The 19897-nt window shown below is 41.5% G+C and overlaps 1 protein-coding gene across 1 annotated transcript in view; it reads left to right on the top strand.

Moving 5' to 3' along the window:
- Window positions 1-246: 246 nt before the first annotated feature.
- ccdc180 (coiled-coil domain containing 180) overlaps window positions 247-19897 on the top strand; it is a 23237-nt gene continuing 3586 nt past the window's right edge. The window contains exons 1-27 of the mRNA XM_063490339.1: window positions 247-306; window positions 2164-2261; window positions 2343-2416; window positions 2903-3012; window positions 3117-3245; window positions 3440-3550; window positions 5827-5922; window positions 6003-6166; window positions 8033-8140; window positions 8271-8350; window positions 8631-8719; window positions 8860-8979; window positions 9067-9240; window positions 10747-10862; window positions 11228-11354; window positions 11524-11622; window positions 11840-12021; window positions 12117-12286; window positions 13532-13712; window positions 13795-13941; window positions 14016-14160; window positions 15897-16013; window positions 16093-16170; window positions 17083-17237; window positions 19428-19517; window positions 19595-19661; window positions 19878-19897. The exon at window positions 19878-19897 is cut by the window's right edge and continues 116 nt beyond it. Coding sequence (XP_063346409.1) covers window positions 247-306; window positions 2164-2261; window positions 2343-2416; window positions 2903-3012; window positions 3117-3245; window positions 3440-3550; window positions 5827-5922; window positions 6003-6166; window positions 8033-8140; window positions 8271-8350; window positions 8631-8719; window positions 8860-8979; window positions 9067-9240; window positions 10747-10862; window positions 11228-11354; window positions 11524-11622; window positions 11840-12021; window positions 12117-12286; window positions 13532-13712; window positions 13795-13941; window positions 14016-14160; window positions 15897-16013; window positions 16093-16170; window positions 17083-17237; window positions 19428-19517; window positions 19595-19661; window positions 19878-19897 — 3107 coding nt within the window. The remainder of the gene's footprint in view (window positions 307-2163; window positions 2262-2342; window positions 2417-2902; window positions 3013-3116; window positions 3246-3439; window positions 3551-5826; window positions 5923-6002; window positions 6167-8032; window positions 8141-8270; window positions 8351-8630; window positions 8720-8859; window positions 8980-9066; window positions 9241-10746; window positions 10863-11227; window positions 11355-11523; window positions 11623-11839; window positions 12022-12116; window positions 12287-13531; window positions 13713-13794; window positions 13942-14015; window positions 14161-15896; window positions 16014-16092; window positions 16171-17082; window positions 17238-19427; window positions 19518-19594; window positions 19662-19877) is intronic.

Consider the following 19897-nt stretch of genomic DNA (forward strand, 5'->3'; position numbering starts at 1 on the left):
CCTTCACACCAGGAAAGTGGTAAAAATGTAAGAAAAGTTTGATTTCTTGGAACTGCAAACAGAATGCACATTTTCCCCTTGACCCTGAACGCCACACAGCTTTCATCCAAGTTACATTGTCATGGTGACGGGAAAAACGCTCAGCCCGAGCAGGTACATGGCTTAGTGTGTGTGACAACAGAAAGAAAGGTTATTAAACAGTGTTTCTGTCAGCCTGGACTGAAGATTGCAGCAAGCCTCATCGTCATGTGTGAGAGCACCGCGGTTCCGAGCGGGGAAGTTTACCGGCAGCTGTTCGACGCTCAGGTGGGTCTGAGGTCACACTTTCCCGGAACGCCGCAAAGAGATCAGCTGTTAGAAACGTTTTAGCTGTTAAAGTATGCTTGTAGGTCACATTCACAAAGGTAGGATGGTTTGGCACTTAATTTTAACCGTCAGAGTATTTTTCTAGCTAATATTCACAAAGGTAGGACGGTTCGCCACTTAATTTCGTGTTGTACGCATGCGCAGAAACAACGGGTAGGATGGTTTGTCAGGTAGGATGGATTCCCAGAACACCGGGTCAAAACTAAGGGGTCAGGAAACCGATCAAAAGTCTTTGATGTGTGCACCTGAGGTCGTGTTTAAGTTTCCTGAGTAGAAACACTTTTGTACGAGTAAAGTCAGGGATTACTATTGCAAAAAAGGTAATTAGATTACCATTACTTTCCCGTAAGCACGCTGCGTTACTGCGTTACTAAAACCGTGATTTGCTATATGCTATATCAAGTGCGGGAGAGAGTATGCCCCTGCAGCGTTTAAAGCGTGGAAGTACTGACCTTACTTTGAGTTTAATTCCGTAAAAAGTGACAAAAACATTAGCGTCCGCTGTTCACTGCGTGGGACGAAAACTTATTTTTACAGCGAAAAAACCCCTAAACTTCCGAGCAAGCACCGAGTACGCTGCCACGGAATGGGCAATTCACAGAGAAACTCGTGGATTCTTCCACTGACTGCTGCAGCACACCTGCACCAGGGCAAACCTCCGCCTGCCCCACTCCTGCTATACAGGTGAAAATAGAGCAACAGGACTGCTGAGTCTTTGATTTTATTTATTTTCTGCTGTGTTTTACTTACATCTATTTGAAAGAGTGAGTGTAAACACAAAAACCTATTTTATTTTATGTGCTGGAATGTGCAGAAAATAGGTTTAAATGTTAAACAAATTTCTTCCAGTCAGAGAATGTTGCATATAATTTAATTTTTGCATGATGCATAAAGTTAAAAGAATAAAACTAATAAAACAAATTTTAAAAAGAGAGTAAAGTAATCAGTAATTAGTTACTGATTAATTTTTTCAAGTAACTTGACCAACACTGGTGAATGATGCTGCAGAGCTCCAGCTGCCTGCCTGAACCAGATATGGAGGGAAGCTTGAACTCACTCTTCCCTCCATATCTGGTTAAGTTTTACATTTTAAATATTATACATAAACTTGAAAAAGGAATTCTCATTAGCACAGAGCATTTGGGAGTCACCGAAGTACACATTCACAGCCATAGCAACACTAAACCATAAGGCTTGTTGCCGTTGCACATTGCACTTTGCTGATGATAAAATTTGGGCTGTGATGTTTGTTTGTTTTTGTCTCTCTGTGTACGGACAGACTGCAAATCAATTTCCCATTGGGGACAATAAAATTACCATTGACCATTGACCATTGATAACTGCCCCATGAACTGCAGACTGCAAAAAGAAAAGATATGAACATAAGGATTGAAGTGTGCTGCTTGTTGCATTAATTACTGATTTTGCATGCATGCATTGATTTGATGAGGGTTAAGCATGTTTTAGAAAAAACTGACACTTTCATACTTTGAATCATGGAGCAGAGGTTACCAAACCTCACTGACTCCTTCCCAGTAAGAAATCACAAACAGAGGCCTCAAGCAGTGGGATTTGATGCTGCAGTAGGAGCACTGTGAGCGCAGGAGGTGTGTACAGTCTGACTGTGCACACCTCCTGTGTTCATACAGAACCACTTCACTGTTTCCTTCCTTCTTCCTTGAAGAGTAAAACTGACAACGTGGGCTCACTGATCAGCAGAACTCAAGATGTCTGACGAGGGCTGACATGTTCTGTTGCAGCAGTGACTGAGCTGTTTGTTGTTCTCATGTGTTTCAGGCTCAGCTGTCCAGATCTCTTCTAGCCGGACGCAGAGACACCGGGACAAATTGTCTGTCTGCTGTGGACAGCAACACACACTGCAGCACAGCCAGCAGGTGGACAGAGACACACACCACTGTTACATATCTGTACTGCATCCACTCTCTCAAAACATGTTGTGTTTTTTCCTTTAGTAGAAGGCAGCAGGCGGAGCACAGTGATGATGATGATGATGTCATAGATGATGTCAGCAGACTTCCAGATGCCGTGGGTTAGTGGTGCTTTTACTTCTACAACAGACATGCAATACAACAGGGTCGTAGCTAAAGTGGGTCTGGGGTGCCACTCCCCCGAAACTGTGCTGTCAAGTCATGTGCAGTCATGGCTACATACAGGGTGGACAATGGATCTAGGTTTACTTGTGTTCACTTGTTGTTTTTACCTTTTTTAGAATGCATGGCGTCTCACTGCCCACCATTCCTTAACACAGCCAAAGCTGAGCCCCAGCAGGCCCTGGTTACTATTCACAGAGGGCAAAGCAGTTTTTTTTAACATTTAAAAAAGCTTTTTACTGCTATAAAGCTGGGACTTACTTGTTTTTGGACAGGAAGAGAGACTACAGAGTAGGGTTTTTGGCACTTGCTTGTTTCATTTTTCAGACCTGAATGTTTGCAGCTAGATCAGCTAATCTAACAGAAACATTAAGTTAAAATGTCAATGTTCACATCACAGTCAGAAGCTTCTCTCTTTCTTTTAGTTGTTGATCATCCCAGCTCTGACATCATTGAACGTCTGACAGAGAAAAAAAGTCAAAAACATCAAGAGGCTCTCAAACAGCTGGATTCAGAGCTGAGCCAGCTGTCTCAGGTACAACGCATCGTAGTTACACTGCACCTGAGGGCAATACATGCTGTGGTGTCACAATACATACTCTGTGTGAAATTATTGGCCACTGTCTGTCATTGTGTCAGGTGTGTGAGACTCAGGTGAAGGCCATCAGTCAGGAGCTATTGTCCAGTCTGCAGAAGGTGGATCTCAGATTGGACACCCTGAAAGTCAGAATGAATCAGCTGGAAGATCTGGAAGATGTCAGTATGCAGGTACACATGACATAAAGTTCAGAAGATCAAATACAGTTTTAAACCTGCAGCCTGATGAAGCTTGTGATTTTTAAAAAAATCCCCAAACCTTCAGAATAATTAGACTTGGTGTGGTTGGTGGAGTGTGAAAATAATATCTTATGGGTTGGACAAATGTGATTGGTTTTGAGAGTGTTAATTTCATGTGTGTGCAGGAGATCCACGGTCTTTGGAAGGAGGTAGAGGAAGACGTGAAGCTGAAGAAGACCACTATCATAGAACTTAACCTCAAACTGACTGAAACTGAAAAACAACGTACTGACCAGGTCAGACTGAGCGTCACTGACACTTTTAAAATTTTACCCAAAGAAACCATCTGACACCCACAGTCAGTGGTTGAACAATAGAGGGCAGTACTATACAGTTGTGGTCAGAAGTATACTTAAAATCTTCATAATACATTTCTTTAAACTATTTTTTTCCTATGGTGGAATGACTATACAACAGCTTTGATGTCTTAAAAACAGGAATTGGGTGCACAAGTTTAAATTTGTTTTGGATTTTAACTAATCCAAACATAGACACAAGTATGGATACAAGCTTAAATATATACATAGACTCACTTAAGTCTTTTAATAAGTGCTGCTGAAGGTTCTACATTTACAGCCTTGTAAAGAAGTGGTTGATCTATGAATTGTACATTTACACAAGTTGGGAAGGTCTCTTGGAGTCATTGGAGCACATATTAAGATGATCAGTTCAAACAATTGTTCAGATGTGTCACCACTTTAACAAGGTCTGGAAGAAGACCCAAACTATCACCCTGAGACAAGAGGAAAATGATTTAAAACCGGGTTTTACATCTTCATGGAATAATAGAGTGCTGATCACGAAAGAAGGCCCTGCTCTTTAACAGACACTTTTAATCTTGGCTGAAATTTGCAGCTGCTCATGTGGAGGAGCCAAATGTCCCCAAGAGAAAGGTTTTATGGTCAGAGACAAAGATTGAAGTATTTGGCCACGATGGCATGATGAGTAGTAAAAGTGAGGCTTTCAATCCTAAGAACACTTTATCAGCTGTCATGGTGGTGGTGGTAGTTTGATGCTCTGGGACTGGACACAAATTGGATAGAATAATACAGACCTTCCCAAAGTGTGGGGCCCACCCCCTAAGGGGGGCGCAGAGCCATTGCGGGGGGGGGGGGGGGGGGGGGGGGGGGGGGGGGGGGGGCATGAAATGGGGGGGGAAACAAAACGCTTGGACACTGCTAGCACGGGGCGGCCACAGAAACGCAAAGCAGGAGATGAAGCATCGCTGAATATGTTTCCAAACCAACTTCATTCTAAGCCAAAGACTAGAAAATATGGTGAAGCATATCTTCCCTTTGGCTTCACCTGCACAAGTGCTGAGGTAGGTCTCCCCTGCAGAATTGGTTTTCCCTGTGTCGGGAGCAGCGCTGGGCTGTTCAAATCACGGACAAACAGTACCCCACAGCTGTTTATGTTTTTGAACCCATTTTGCACAGAGAGACATTTTTTGAAAAATGTATTGATAGCAATGTTGAATATTACACAGGGGAAAAAAAAACAACTACACGTAAAATAATTACACCATGACGCCTCTGCCTGTCTAAATGGAGGGACAGTAACTGCGTGTGTATATGTAAGCATGTAAAACCTGCAGATAGTCAGATTAACAGTATGTGTCTCTATGTGCCATTCTGCAATTCATCTCATGTAAACAATAACGTGGCGCACAGCGTGATGTGAAAAAAGGCACATACCTTTGACGTTGCGTGACGAACTCTGTATTCCTCGTCCACGTGTAAACGCAAGTTTTAAAAAATCTCCGTTTTCTGCGATTCGAAACGCCGTTTATGTGTGAACGAAACAGCTGCGCTTTCAAAAATCCCCTTGTAGGTGCGAACGTAGCGTGAAAGAGTTAGTAGTTTATTTTATTACTGCCTGTAATTTATTGCAGATTACTTGTATTTGCTTAATTTTTTACTAAATGTTTGAGGTGTGAAATAAACCGCAATGGAGCAAAATATGGGTGTGTGTGGTTGGAGGATGTGCCTGCGTGCGTGCGCGTGCGAGGGGGGGCGCGAACATTTTTCTTGTAAACAAAGGGGGGCCCGGCAAAAAAAGTTTGGGAACCACTGGAATAATAGAACAGCCAGTGTGTATACTGCTGAGCAGCTGTGGAGAAAAACCAAACCAAAATTCTAACTTGTGCACCACTTCCTGTTTGTTTAAGACATTAAAGATGCACATACATAATCATTCTGGAAAAAGAGCAGTTCAAAGAAATCATTATAACCCCAAAACATTCGTGCCCATCATGCATGTATGTAAACGTCTGACCACAACTGTGGGTCTTTCAGCCACAGGTAGGTGGGCTCATTTCTTGGGGGGATGAGTCCACCTACTTCTTGCAGAGTGGCAACAAAACAGGAGCTCAGAGTGTTAGCACTGCCCAGAAAATTATTTGATGCCTCCTTCCATCTCTGGAGGGCCTGCGTAGTTTCAACTGCCTTAGAAAGGCTAATAATATGATAAGGGATCAGTAAGATCAGTCCATGTATTTTTCTTTTTCTCATAGATCAGAGCTATTATCAGGAAGTACTACCGTGTGTTGGAGCAGATCAGTTTCCTGCATCCATCTGACATCCACAGGCTGATCCACACTGAAGCTACAGTAAGTCACTGTGACCTCTCATCTGACCTCTAACCTACCTAAAATGATAAATTGCACTTCTATATCTCTGTTTGTCTCAGATGCTGAATCAGTCTTTGCTAGCAAACCGTCGCAGCATTGCCCGACTGCTGCTGCTCCTCCAGGAGGAAAATCTACATAAGGAGTCAATCCTTCGTCGGCACTGGGAGGACTGTCTGAGTCACTGGAGAAGGAAAAGAGTCCACAGAATTGTAGATCAGTTCAGGTGAGTGGAGCACCATGTTATACATTGATGTGAGTTAAAGAAGCCAGAAGCTTAAAAGATTCAGGATTAGCTTGTTCAACACTCTAATCCACTTTGTTCATTTTCCCAAAGTCAGAAGAGAATTAGATTGGAATTGCTGAATTTGGTAATCCAAAATAACTCCTCTTATGACTCTAGAGGTCATTAACTACAGAATATATCAATAATGGCAGGGCACGAAGATTCTCCTCAGCAAAGCAAACTACACCCTTTTTGGCTCCTACCTCAAAGCACACTGTGCGCTGTCGATCTTACGTGCTGCACAATAATGTTTAATATTTAGTATTTTCTGTTATATTCCCATAGATCATCGTGATGTTGTTTATTATGTTGCTCTTTTTTTTTCTTCTGCTTGTTTTCTCTTTTTTCTTTCTCAACAGGTGATCCAGGTGATTGATATATGTATTTTTTGTCTGCTTATTTTGTTGGTTTTTGTTTTTTGCCCTTTATCCCCATTCCTCTTCCCCGCTGTTTTTCTTTCCCTCTTTCTTTCTCCCCTTTCTTTTCCCCAGTCAAGTCTGTCCCGTATTTAACAAGTGAAAATAAAATAAAATAAACAATAAAAGGTGAATCAAATAGACCATTACGGCAAGGCTGGGATGGTCCATTTGGTAAAGTAAATCCGTTGGGCATCTTTCCTCGCCTTTGGACAATAATTCTGATGGCAAAAGAGCCAAACAGGACAGGCAAAAAAAAAAAAAAAAGCAAAGCAAAAGTTCCTGTTAGGGGAGGACTGGGATTTAGACTACAGGTATTGTCACCAAAGCAACGAAAACAAAAAAGAAGGGGTGGCAAAAAGTGGCTGACAATATTAAATTTAACTTATTATAAATACAGGGCAGTCTGGGTAATCAGATACCAGAACATTTTCCGTAATTTCATCATGAAGAAAACTGAGAGACTGTGAGACATTTCAGGGTTAAATGTTTAAATAACTATCTTTACACTGTCATCCATTCATCCATCCATTATATCCAGAGATATCATTTCTCCAGCGTGTCCTGAGTCTGCCCCGCAGCCTCTTTACAGTGGAATGTGCCCAGATCACTTCACCCATGTAGACTGGTTGGGCAAACTCCCACATAGCTCCTTAAGATGATAAAGAGTTGGTTGTATGTTCTGGGTCCAGGATGAAAACCACATTGTTCCTCCTGTATCAGAGAATTGACGAATGAATGAACTTTCCTTTCCAGTGCCCTGGCATAGACCTTTCCAGAGAGGCTGATGAGTATTATCCCCCCGTAGTTAGAGCACACCCTCCAGTCCCCCTTCTCAAAGATGGGAATCACAACCACAGTCTGCCGATCCATAGGCATGGCCCCAGATCTCCACGCAATGTTCCAGGTGCATGTCAACCAAGACAGCCCTACAACATCCAAAGCCTTTAAGAACTAAAGGTGAACCTCATCCACCATGGGCTAAGGCCTGACCACTGGACACTCTTCTTACAGCTCTGTCTGGAGGCCTGGCTACAGGGTTGGGCAACCCTACACGGTACACTGGTACCTTGATTTTCTTCTGTCCATAGGTGTTGACTGAATCACTCTTTATTTGGCCACTCACCAAGGACCAGTTTGCCTAACATTTGTCTAACAAGGACACTATCTCAAACTGACATTGAGGTAATGTCTGCAGGTGTCATTTTTTAACTCTTGGACCCTGGACAAGTTGGAGGACTTTTATTTCCTAATATTTTTCTATATTTGTGGTCAGTTTCAGAACTGCTGTGACAGTCAGTCCTACAACTGAAAGATCAGGCATCACTCCAAATTGTATACCATGGTAAGTTTTTGAACTGGCTGATAATCAGTAGTATTTGTGTCGTAGAGGTCTCTGCAGCAGGAATGAGGATCAGCAGCTGGCCTTAGTTCAGCAGATGAAACTAACCCAGCAAGATCTGACTGAACGGCGCCGTGACATCATTAACAAGATCAGGTAAAAACAAACAAACAAAATCATAATCTTTTCATTGCCTGGGGATCCAGTCAGTCCAGTTTCAGTGTAATTTCTTTTGTTTTCACCCCTTGTTGTTCTTGTCAAGTCACATATTCTCTCTGTGTTTCAGCTCTCTGGTCCCACCCACCTGCTCCAAAGCTTTGGTGTCTGATTGGTTTGACCAACTAACAGATGTCAATCAGCAAATTGGTAACTGTCCTCTGGAGTCACTACTACTGATACAGTATGAGTTTCACTTTACAAACTTAAATCACTATTTGAACAGCAGAAAACATCACTGTATCACCTTCATGAAGCAGCTATGTTACCAAGTCATCCAAATAATTTTTTTAAAAGTTTATTTTGATCTGATGAGCATTTGTGAGTGTCACCTATAGATCTGTTATCCTGCTTGTGGTAAATTGGCAGAAGAACAAGTCTGAGTTATACTATGGTGATGATAAATGTAGGTTTGTATTTGTGTGTTCAGAGCATTTCCACACTGAGCTTCTCCATCAGCTGTGTTGCTGCTTTGAACAGACATGGCAGAATCGGCTGGCGGAGGTGGAGCGCTGTAAGGTAAACGCGTTTGGTTAGCTTTGATGTAGCAGCTTTCAAATACCTTTAGTTAATAGCTGACTGCTGTCTGCAGCTACATCACCGTAGCAATGATTACATTCCAGCATACAGGCCTGTATTTTTAACCTGTCATCCTACAGGAAGTGCTCTCATCTTTGGAATTGTCAGAAGAGGAAGTGAATGACATCATCAACCTACAGCTTCTCACAGTGATTGGAGCACAGCAGAGTCAGGATGAAGAGCAGCTGGCCGCTTTAGATGTCAGTCACGTAAACCTGCCTCAGACTGTTTCTGTGCACTGTATCAGAGCATCCACGCGTTCATGCTTTCTGCTTGTCTGTCTGCAGGTGTGCAGTGACTCTGTGGCCCGTCATGCTTTCAGTCTAAGTAGGAGTGTATTTGTTGTCATGCGAGCAGCAGCATTGCTGTGGGAGACACATTGCCAAAGATTAGAGAGGAGAGATGAAAAACTACAACAAGACCTGAATGATCTCAGATGCTCACAGCAGCAGCACTTACAAGTGAGTTGCAATAAAACACCAGCAGATAAGTCAAATAAAAACAACAAACACAGGCAAGTAGCTCACATAGAGTCACTGTAAAATACAGCGGACTGACTGATGGATACAAAAATTGAACTTTATGGAAGATTTGCGTTCTATTATATCTTACAAAAAACTCTGTAAAAAACCAAAAACTAAACAAACAAACAAATGGAGGTTTTGTAGTTGTCCAGTCAAAGTCTACACTAATTGAGATTCTTTGGCCTTCATGCTTGAAAACCCTCCCATGTGGCTGAATTAAAACAATTCTGCAGAAAGAGTAGGCCAAAATTCCTCCACAGTGATATGAAAGACTCGTTATCAGTTATTGCAAATGCTTGCAGGTAAGGGTGGCACATCCAGTTTTTGGACAATAACTACTCTTTCAGAAAGGCCAGGCAGGTTTGGATAACATTCATTAAATGAAATAATCATTTAAAAACTGCATTTTACTGCACTCCGATTATCTTTGTCTAATACAGAGGTTCCCAAAGTGTGGGGCGCGGAGCCATTGTGGGGGGGGGGGTATGAAATGAAAAAAAAAAAAAAGAACGCTTGGACACTGCTAGCATAATGGACAGGTTTTTGACGGGGCTCCCACACAAATGCAAAGCAGGAGATAAAGCATCGCTAAATATGTTTCCAAACCAACTTCCTTCCAAGCCAAAGATTAGAAAATATGGTGAAGCATATCTTCCCTTTGGCTTCACCTGCACAAGTGCCGAGGTAGGTCTCCCCTGCAGAATTGGTTTTCCCTGTGTCGGGAGCACGCGCCGGACTCTCCAAATCACGGACAAACAGTATCCTACATTCTTGATTTTTAGTTCACAAACTTGTGATGACTAACTACTCCTGACATTTTGGAGATGTTAGCTCTTTATACAGTAAAGTTACAGTGGGATACAAATAATATCAGGCTGATCCTGCCTTAATTTGCTCCCCCTGTTCAAATCACAGAAAAACAGTATCCTACAGTTGTTTGTGTTTTTGAACCCATTTTGCACAGAGAGGCATTTTTTTGAAAAATGTATTGATAGCAATGTTGAATATTATTACACAGGAGAAAAACAACTACACGTAAAATAATTCCACCATGATGCCTCTGCCTTTCTAAATGGAGGGACAGTAACTGCGTGTGTATATGTAAGCATGTAAAATCTGAAGATTTACAGTATTTTGTCTCTATCTGCCATTCTGCAATTCATCTCATGTAAACAATAACGCCTAGCAAAAAAAGTTTGGGAACCACTGGTCTAATATAAGAATTTATTTGATGATCATAAACATGTAATTGTGACAAATATGAAGAAAAAAAAACCTAAGAAATCAGGAAGCGGGCAAAGTTTTTAATAGCACCTTAAAGGACTCATGTTAACAAAATACATACAGGTAAGTCACCGTCACAGGTCGACGTGGTCTTCACGTCGACCTGTGAGAGAGCATGACAGGTTCCCTTTTCCAACATGCTTGCTCTTATTCTATCAGAAACAGAAGATGCAAATGGATGACCTGTTAGGAGGACTCCGTCAAGAGAGCAGTGAGGATGCTCTGAAGACGTCTCTGGACAAAACTATCGGTTACTTGCAGCAGATTAAGCACAGGTACTACAGGGCGCCAGCTAAGGCTAATCCCAAAGCAAAATCCAAATAAAAGTTCATTTTCTCTCCAATTTATTACAAATATTGAAATTCACAACATCCCCACCCAGTTTGTTAACATTTTGCCTTGGACCATAGCAGGCAAGCAATGTCTGTACAGTTCCCCAGGGAACAATCAATCACATCATGAAAACTCAAAGCTTGGCTGACCAACTCTGATTATTTAATATGATCATTTGTCTGATTGGCCGGAGGCGAACACAGCCACAACTTTAACTGTAAAAAGGACAGAGGTTGTGTGGGCAGGAAGAAAGGTGAATTTGAATAAAAAGTCCTAATTTTCAGTGTGTGTGTGTGTGTGTGTGCAGTTGCAATCAATTGGTCATTGATCAATGGACCCTGTTGAATCTTCACCCGTCGTGCTGTTTGGAGGAGCTTGTCTCCTACAGCAGGAACCTCAGCTCCTTCTACCACCTGAGTCACACCTACCAACCGGTAACCATAGCAGACAGACCTCACTCACTACATGTAGCCGGTAACCACAGAAAAACAATTACAGTGGAGCCTGAAATAGTTTGCATTGATCTGAACACATCTGACTTTTTCATCTCATTGTCCTCTAAAAAAGATATCATCAATTTAAGTCATGTCTCTTTTTTCTCAGAGTCCAGGGGATTTGGAAAAGCTTCTCCAACCATCTAGTGGCCGATCCAGCCCATCCCTGGGTCTGTTCTTTCACACTCATGCTCAGATACTTAAACTGGTTTTATTTTGTATTGACATGTTTATTTGTTTGGTTGTGTAGAAACCAGCTGGCAGATTGAAAGTCCTGAAACTTCACACAGCTCTCAAAATTGGCTATTTGAGGTGACGCTAATTAATGATAAACAAACAATAATCAATTTCTGATTGATCCAGAAAATATCAGTGGTTATGTGTGTGTGTGTGTGTGTGTGTGCGCGCGCGTGTGTGCATTTCAGGCAGGGTCCATCCTGAAGGAGATCTGTGATTTCAGCAGCTCTGTCACCTTTACCTCATCAAAAGATGTGGTCTACTCAGCTCCTGTCTTCAGATGTTCCACTCCCAACCTGCCAGTCAACCTGGAGTGGGAGACACACCTGAGCTTATTTCCTGTGGACCTCCTCATGGACTCACTGAGCAGGTACTCACACACGCACGCACGCTTGTATTTCCACTCTTGTAAGGATTCTCAGTTCAAAGATCACCACCTCAAAGGCTGACTGTCTGTGTGTCAAGGTCCCGGACTCTGTTCTTGGACCACCTGGAGCAGCATTTCCACAATGTGCTCAGTTTAGCGGTTTCAATGATGAGAGACAGGAAGGAGGCGGTGCGCTCAGAGCAGGAGCTCCAACTCCAGCAGCTGAGCCCCCAACATATCAAGACCCATATATACGAGCCCCGCATGGGTAACAGACACACACAAACAATGCACAAATGTTGGTGAAAGTTAGTCAACGGTTACAGAATTTGCTGTAACACATGGTAGTAATCATGATTCACAGAATGGATATAAAAGATGGGTTTAAACAGTGATTTCACCTTTTTTCCTACTGACATCTTAAGTTTTGAAATCAGACTTGAATGCATGAGGCTAAAAGACACCCAAGACACCCAGCACTTTTACAAGCAAGTGCTGCCACTCAGAAATTATTTTAAAATGTCTCTAATGTCTAACTTTAACAGCCACTGACATAAATCGACAATAAAACTGCAGTTATAGAATCATCAGTGAAATCTTTTTTCTTTTTTTTTTTTGAGGCAACTCATAAAAGGTTTTCCGACTTTGCCAGTTAATTATTATTATTTTCCTCATATAAGATTTTGTTTTTCAACTAAATGACTCACTCATGCTGGCCACTGAAAAGAATACAGGTTTAAAACTGCATCCACCCTGGAAGTAGTCTAGATGTTTGAAGCTAACAGCTAGTGGTCCTTCAATGCTCCAGTTGCCTAAGTGACCCTGTAGCATATTTAATACCAGGCCATATGTCAATCAATTATATTTTTCACTCTCATTAGTAGCTCGTGTAGAAGTTGAGAAAAGATTATCTTGTCTGCTCAATAATCCAGGTAAGAAAGTTGATTGGTAAATGGACTGATTCTTATATAGCGCTTTTCTACTCTCCTGGAGTACTCAAAGTCCTCTATACAACATGCCACATTCACCCAAACACTTTCTCTATACTGAGTGCTTTTTAACTACATTCACCCTGATGGATGCATCGGAGAGCAACTTGGGGTTAGTATCTTGCCCAAGGATACTTGGCATGCAGACTGGAGGAGCCAGGAATTGAACCACCAACCTTCCAATCAGTAGGTGACCTGCTCTACCTCCTGAGCTACAGCCACCCACTGTTTCTCCCACTGGACGTTCAACATCCAAAATTGTATTCAGAATCAGCTTCTTTGGGAAAAGATTACCTCTTGTCTGGATACGTCTCGTTGCCAGCAGTTAAGTTAGATGCTTGAAGTCACAAAATGTCATTCACTTTCTGTAGCATCTGCTTGGCACGTCACTACCAATACCAATGTCCATCTATATTAATAGTCTGTGGTCCTTCCCATATAATTTTTACAGAAGCAGCTAGAAGCATATAGTGACAGGTTAATAATGAAAACACCTCTTAACCAAACTGTGTCTTTGTGTGTAGCTGAGCTACAGCTCCACAGACAACGTGTGGACACCCACTTTGAGGGTGTGTTGGACCTGTTGACCTCCTGTGGGATGGAATTGCAAGACCTGCAGGCCTCCATAAAGAAAAAGAACATGGAGCTTATGGTCACTTTGTCCAACATTGAGGCCAACATCCAAACAGCCAGCAGCAGTCAACAGTAAAAACTGTCTATCTGCACCTTTATGTGACTGTCAGCTTAGTGAGGCTGAGACACTGACCACAGGTATGTTTCTCTGCAGTTGGGAGGCTACTAGCACCACCCTGCAGGACTGTCTGCATGGACACATCAAAGAAACGCAGGACTGGCTGACCAACTTCAGGCAGACAGTCAGGATAAGAATGGAGGAGGCCAGAAACAAAACAGCACAACTCCTCAGCTCCTTCAGGTAACAGCAGCTGCAGCAGATTCTTCAGCAAATTAAAGTGATCATCACCAGATGAGTGTGTTTTCCTCCTGCAGGCTTTTCAGTGAAGGAGGAGATTTTGCACCTCAGGAGCTAAAGATGTTTCAGAGAAGGGTGAGGGAGGAAACCAAGCGTATCAGCACGACTGAGGAGTCCATCTACTCTGCTCTTGAGGCTTTTGAATCCAGGAGCTTACAGCAGGTGCAATGTTTTGTCCTCTGTTAATTGTTACTTCTGTAAAGCACAGTTTGTATAAAATGGTCGAGTAGAGCCTGGCCGCTCTTTGGACAAAATTCCTATTTCCATATCTTGCCTGGTGGCCCCATGATGACATCAAACCTAGACTATATATAAAAGATGCATCTGGCCACCATTTAATTGTGGACTCAGGATTTTGAAACCCTATTCTTAGTATTTTCACTGAGAACAGTTGGGGTCAGAAGTTACCATATTTGGACAAGAAAGTGGAATGTTCGATAGGTAGATAACACTAACAAGCTTAGCAAGCAAACTGCATACATAAACTGTACTGGGGCAATGCTCAGACACACATATTAGCATATTAGCTAAACAGTGGAAAGTAACACACTAGGACAATACTAGAATATCACTCACCATAAGTGAAGCACAAACATATTAGATCATTTTTATTTAGATAATTTTTTAATCCTCCAAAAGGCACCAACAATTACATTTTTTTTATTTGTATAGTTTCCCCTTTATAACAGCTTTTGCCCCTCAGTGTCCCAGGGATTCCAGGGGTTATGTTGTCGGTGGACTTTTTGTCCCCATGACAAATTGGTCCTGGGTGAGGGACCAGACAAGAGCTATTCAAAAAGTAGAAATTACACAAAACATACAGCCAAAGCAATCCAAGTTTTTCCTGGTTGGCGACAGAGTTTGTTCCCTGTGCCTTCGAGTCGGGGAATAGGTCATAACTGTCATCTGCGCTTATGTGTCGAATGACAGTTTTTGGAGTCCCTGGGCGGGGTGCTTGCATCCTCAAGCACCCCGGATGATCTCAGTAAGGGACTCTGTCGTCTTACTGAGAGACTTCAACACTTGTGGGCAACGACAGTGAGACCTGGAAGGATGTGACTGGGCAGAACACTGGACCAGGTGGAAGGCTTCGACTTGAGTGGTCTCAGAATCTCATCTCTGCTTTTTGCAGATGATGCAGTTCTGTTGGCTTTATCAGGGGGTGGCCTCCAAAAAAGTAGCTGTCAATTTACTGGTATACCTACGTCCCTACCCTCACCCATGGTCACCAGCTTTCGATAGTGGTGGAAAGAACAAGATCGCAGATACAAGCGGCGGAAATGAGCTTTGTCTAAAAGTAGCCTCTCTCTTAGAGATAGGGTGATGAGTTGGGCCATCGGGGAGGGGCTCAGAGTAGAGCTGCTACTCCTCTAAATCGAAAGGACCCAGTCTCTTTGATAGCCAGGAACATGCTACTGTAGGCCCTATGTCCAATAATCTGGCATTTATTGGTAGTTTTTGGAATAGTCTGAAAAATAATATTGCTTTCTTACACTAACGTCAATGTCCAGGTCGCTGTGTACATCTTTTATATACATTATAGATCGTGAATATAATGTGTTTATATCTGGTTGTCAGCAAAGCAGATTCTTGGGTCTTTACCTTACATTTGATGCTATATAAACACATTTGAACTCATTTTTATAGACACTACTTTACAATAATTAATTAATAGAACAATATAGAAAAAGTTTTTTAAAATCCAAGCAACTAGAGAAATAAGTAGTAATAGTAATAAGTTTTAAAGTGGCATGATATGTGAGACCACTAAATGTCTGGCAGGTGGAAACTGAATTTGTTCACATGATATTTATGGTAGCAATACTCTATGCACACTAGTGGAGACTCCAGAGGCAGTTCTGGTGTTCAACATTAAACAGTCTAATGATATTTTGCAGGTGAAAGAAGTGTCGGCTCCCTTGGAAGAGAAACTGTCCTTTCTGAAGTCTGAGGTGAAATTTATTGAGGACGCCCAGAAAATGATCACCAGCACACAAGTTCACATCAAAGCTGAGGTGCCCATCTCTCTCTCTCTGTCTTCTTGTCTCTCTCTGTCTTTGCTGGTTGTTTATTAATACTGTTGGGCCCCTCCAGGCTGCCAGAAGTAACCACCAGCAGACTGTTATCAGCAAAAGACTGGAGGACCTGAGGAAGATGTTGGATGACACACAGGTAGTAAGGTAGCTGGGAGATTTGACTGCGCAGTGACAAAGTTATATTGCAGCTGGAAGAACAGTGGCCCATAAATACAAGAAGTAATCAAAAATGTCCAAGAACAGGACCAATTAAAACCAAAAGGCTTACCTGATATGAATTTGAGTGGTCTCAGACTCGTGGTCATCTTTTTGTGCACCTCTGAAACAGAAGCTTATATTTTTTTATTTCCACAAGTTTGAGGTCTGTGGTGAAACTGCAAAGAACACAGTGTACGTGGTCAGAGCTTCCAGGAAACAATTCTGAAAAGCAGGTTTGCTGGATGCTGTCAGGACATGTCTGAGAAGATGACAATGGAGATGGTCTAATCCAGATATAATATGAACATTGGCTAATTGAACAGGGCTGGTAGGAAAAAAAGCAGGAAAATGGGAAAACTGGTAGAATTAAAAGAGGCAAGAATGAACAGTACAAACTCCACCAAAACTGCACATAATTAAACAAAAGCCACAGAAAAAAAATCTGTGTCCATACTAGTAGTAACATAACATTATTTTTTTACCCCTGGTCAAATGACTACTGCTATTACTCCTATACAGTTACTGTACAGAGGACTGTAGTACTTATACCAAAGAACAAGAGCTCCAACGTGAATATTTTCTCTATATGCAGCTGTCTCCAGATCAGGTTTGTTCCTTCCTGTCATCAATCAATAAAGAACTCAGGGAGTGCTGTCAGTACCTGGACTTGAGTTTGGTATGTCACTTCCTATCCACCACCTGTTGCCTTGTTTTTCTGCACTGCTTCTCTTCTTTCTAGGCTGCATAGGGTCTATGCCCTCCTCTTCTATTTTTCTTCTGCCTTTTGCAGACAGTCTTGACCCGGTCTATTTTCTTTCCATGTGGATTAATTTTTCATTTTTGTGTTCAGGACTCTGCACTGCAGGAAGGCCTTGCTTTGTCAGGTCACCATAAATCCAGGAAGCAGGTCCTGCTAAACCCATCTCCTGGTTTACTGCAGCCAAACAAAACAAATATGGACCCCCTTGATGATCCTGTTGTGGGGATCATCAGGTCCTTGAACAGGTATATATGCAGAGTTCCATTTAAGTTAACTTTGGGTTGATGGGGCTGCTCTGATTTTCAGAGTTGAAAATCCAACTTCCAGTTGAAAATTCTAACTCAGAACTCAGACATTACAACTTCCAACTTTAATAGAAGGCACTAATAATCCCGCTGCTGCCGGAACAAGATTACTGCTGGTTGTGTGATACTCTTTGATTATGCAGACAATAAATGTTTCACCCCCTTATTTCTGTCCAACACCCAAACATACAGGATTAGTTGCCAAGATCCAGCAAAGGAAAGAGAACGGAGACAAAGGATATCTTCTGGTAAAGTACAAACATTTGTTTCCTTTTTCATTCTGACTGAAATATGTCTTTTTTCTCAGTAGTGTTGCAGAGAGTTGCACATAAACTACTTCACCACTCATACAACCTGTAGGCAGCTTAGTGCAGTTCACGTTTTTTCTTTTTAAAAACTGGTTACAGGATTGAACTTGTATTGCTAACTTATTCTAGCATTACAATAGAATTTGCCATAACTTCTGTTGTGTAGAGCACTTTTACAGTGGTTTTAGCTTTCACCAGGTCATCTCAGACCTCGCTGGGCTGAGTAGGTTTATGGTGAGGATCATGATTTCTTTCAGCCATATCCTTAATAAAAAAACTTTCACAAACTGAAAACTTTCAAATGAAGTATTTTGGTATTACAGTTTTTCATTTGTGTGTTCAGAGTAAGCAAAGATTATATAAACAAGGTGTGTGTGTGTGTGTCAGCCTTGTTCCTTAACATACTCTTAAGCCTGGATGGTTAACTGGTGACTGAAGGGCTTCACACATTGAATGCATAAAATCAGTATGAATATTTTGTGCATTCTAAATATTTTTCAGACAAAGCTATTCTTTGTGCATCTGTTCACACTGACTGCGTTATTTCACTGGGACACATTTTTGGCATTTATTATTTTCAAACCAACCTTGATTTTTTGGATCCGAATAAACAGATCTGACCACAGATTGCATTTGGAAACAAATGCCCTCATAGCTCAAACGCACACCAGTACTGACTACTAGAGAGATGGAAATAGAAAAATAATTATGTTTTACCTCAGACATACAGCTATGTCTGAAGTAAAACATAACATACAGCATACGCTGCTCCAGGTCATGCTGCCTACTTGTGAGAATTGGATGAACCCAGAATCTCAGTTTCTTACTTTTCTTGTTTAGAAACATCAGAACCAGCTCATCATGACTTGCTGTCAACTTATTTTCTTTTAAAGTGCGTTTTTTTGAGGATGAATTTTCCACAAAATGTGTTCGGTGTGTGTATACGTTATACAGCAAGTTTGGATCTGGAAAATTCTCAATTTTGTGTTGGTTTTTTTTGCAATGCGTTTGGTGTTTAACAGCCAACCCAGTTCAGACTGACAGCATGTTGTTTCTGCAGGTCTGAATCCTATCCAGCTTCAGCAGAGACAAGATTCTGTCAATGCACCGAGGTAAACACATGTAGAAACATGATGCATTGTAACTCATCTGAACATCAATGTCAATTTTTTTTATGGCTGCAAACATAACAACACTGACAGCCATTTTACTTTCTTGCTATGTCATCATCACTGATGACCCTTACACCCAGATTGTATAATTTTTATTATTTTTAAATACTGTCTATGTACTGTACTGTAATGTCATACACTAATACTTCTAGTATATTGCCCCTAAACCTAACATTATGTTTTGGAGAAAAATAAAGTTAAACCTTTTTGGAATAATATAAATATTTTAGAAGTGTGTCGAATACAATTATTTTTTGTTCTCTTATTTCCAAGACATATTTTCATAAGCCACAAATCTCATAATCTGGTACATTAGGATAATGGAGTAAGGGATACTAACCCTAATAGAATTCCATAGTTGACTTACCCTAACACATGTCCTATTTTTAGAGGAAAATGGGGTTTGCCAAGACTAGGGAGAAGAATTGTAGGGTTAGGGTTACCCAAATCAAATGGTGTTAGCTGATCCGTTCTGTCCCCTTCCTTCAAATATGGTCATGTGAGGTTTAAGGTTAGCCGTAGACAAAATGGCAAATTTGAGGATTCATATTAAAGTCATTTTTAGTACAATAACCACTAATAGATATATGTTATAGATAATCTATGACTTGTTTGTCCTATTTTATTTTTAACCCGTGTTTGTATTTCAGTGTAAAGAGGGGTGCCAGGTTTATCAGGACTGATATCAGGCATGAGAGAAGGTTCCAGATTTTTGAACCCGAACCAGATCTGAGTGCACAGTGAGTCCCATCTGATTCAGATCTGATGTGTAGCTTATGGAATGTTCTAGTTCCATTATGATATTTCTGCATTTCAGGTCTTTTAGCTCCAAAGTTAATTTGGCGTTGTGGAAAGCCAATGACATTCTCCTGCAGCTTGCTGAGGTAACATAAACATGACTGAGGGGAAATCCTATCCCTAACAGTTTCCTGAAAACCACAGAGGACTCGATAATTAATTATCTGATGCTAAGGTTCCACTTTAACTTCACACTGATCCACATCATCTTCTCACTTGATGTTATCATTGGTCCAAACTGAAGTCAAATTGACCTCAACCTGCACAAACTAACACGAACCTTTCGCTTGTCCATCCATCAGGACTTTTATCGCAGTGAGCG

This window comes from Pelmatolapia mariae, linkage group LG12 (genome assembly GCF_036321145.2).
Source record: "Pelmatolapia mariae isolate MD_Pm_ZW linkage group LG12, Pm_UMD_F_2, whole genome shotgun sequence".
NCBI classification, from domain to species: domain Eukaryota; kingdom Metazoa; phylum Chordata; class Actinopteri; order Cichliformes; family Cichlidae; genus Pelmatolapia; species Pelmatolapia mariae.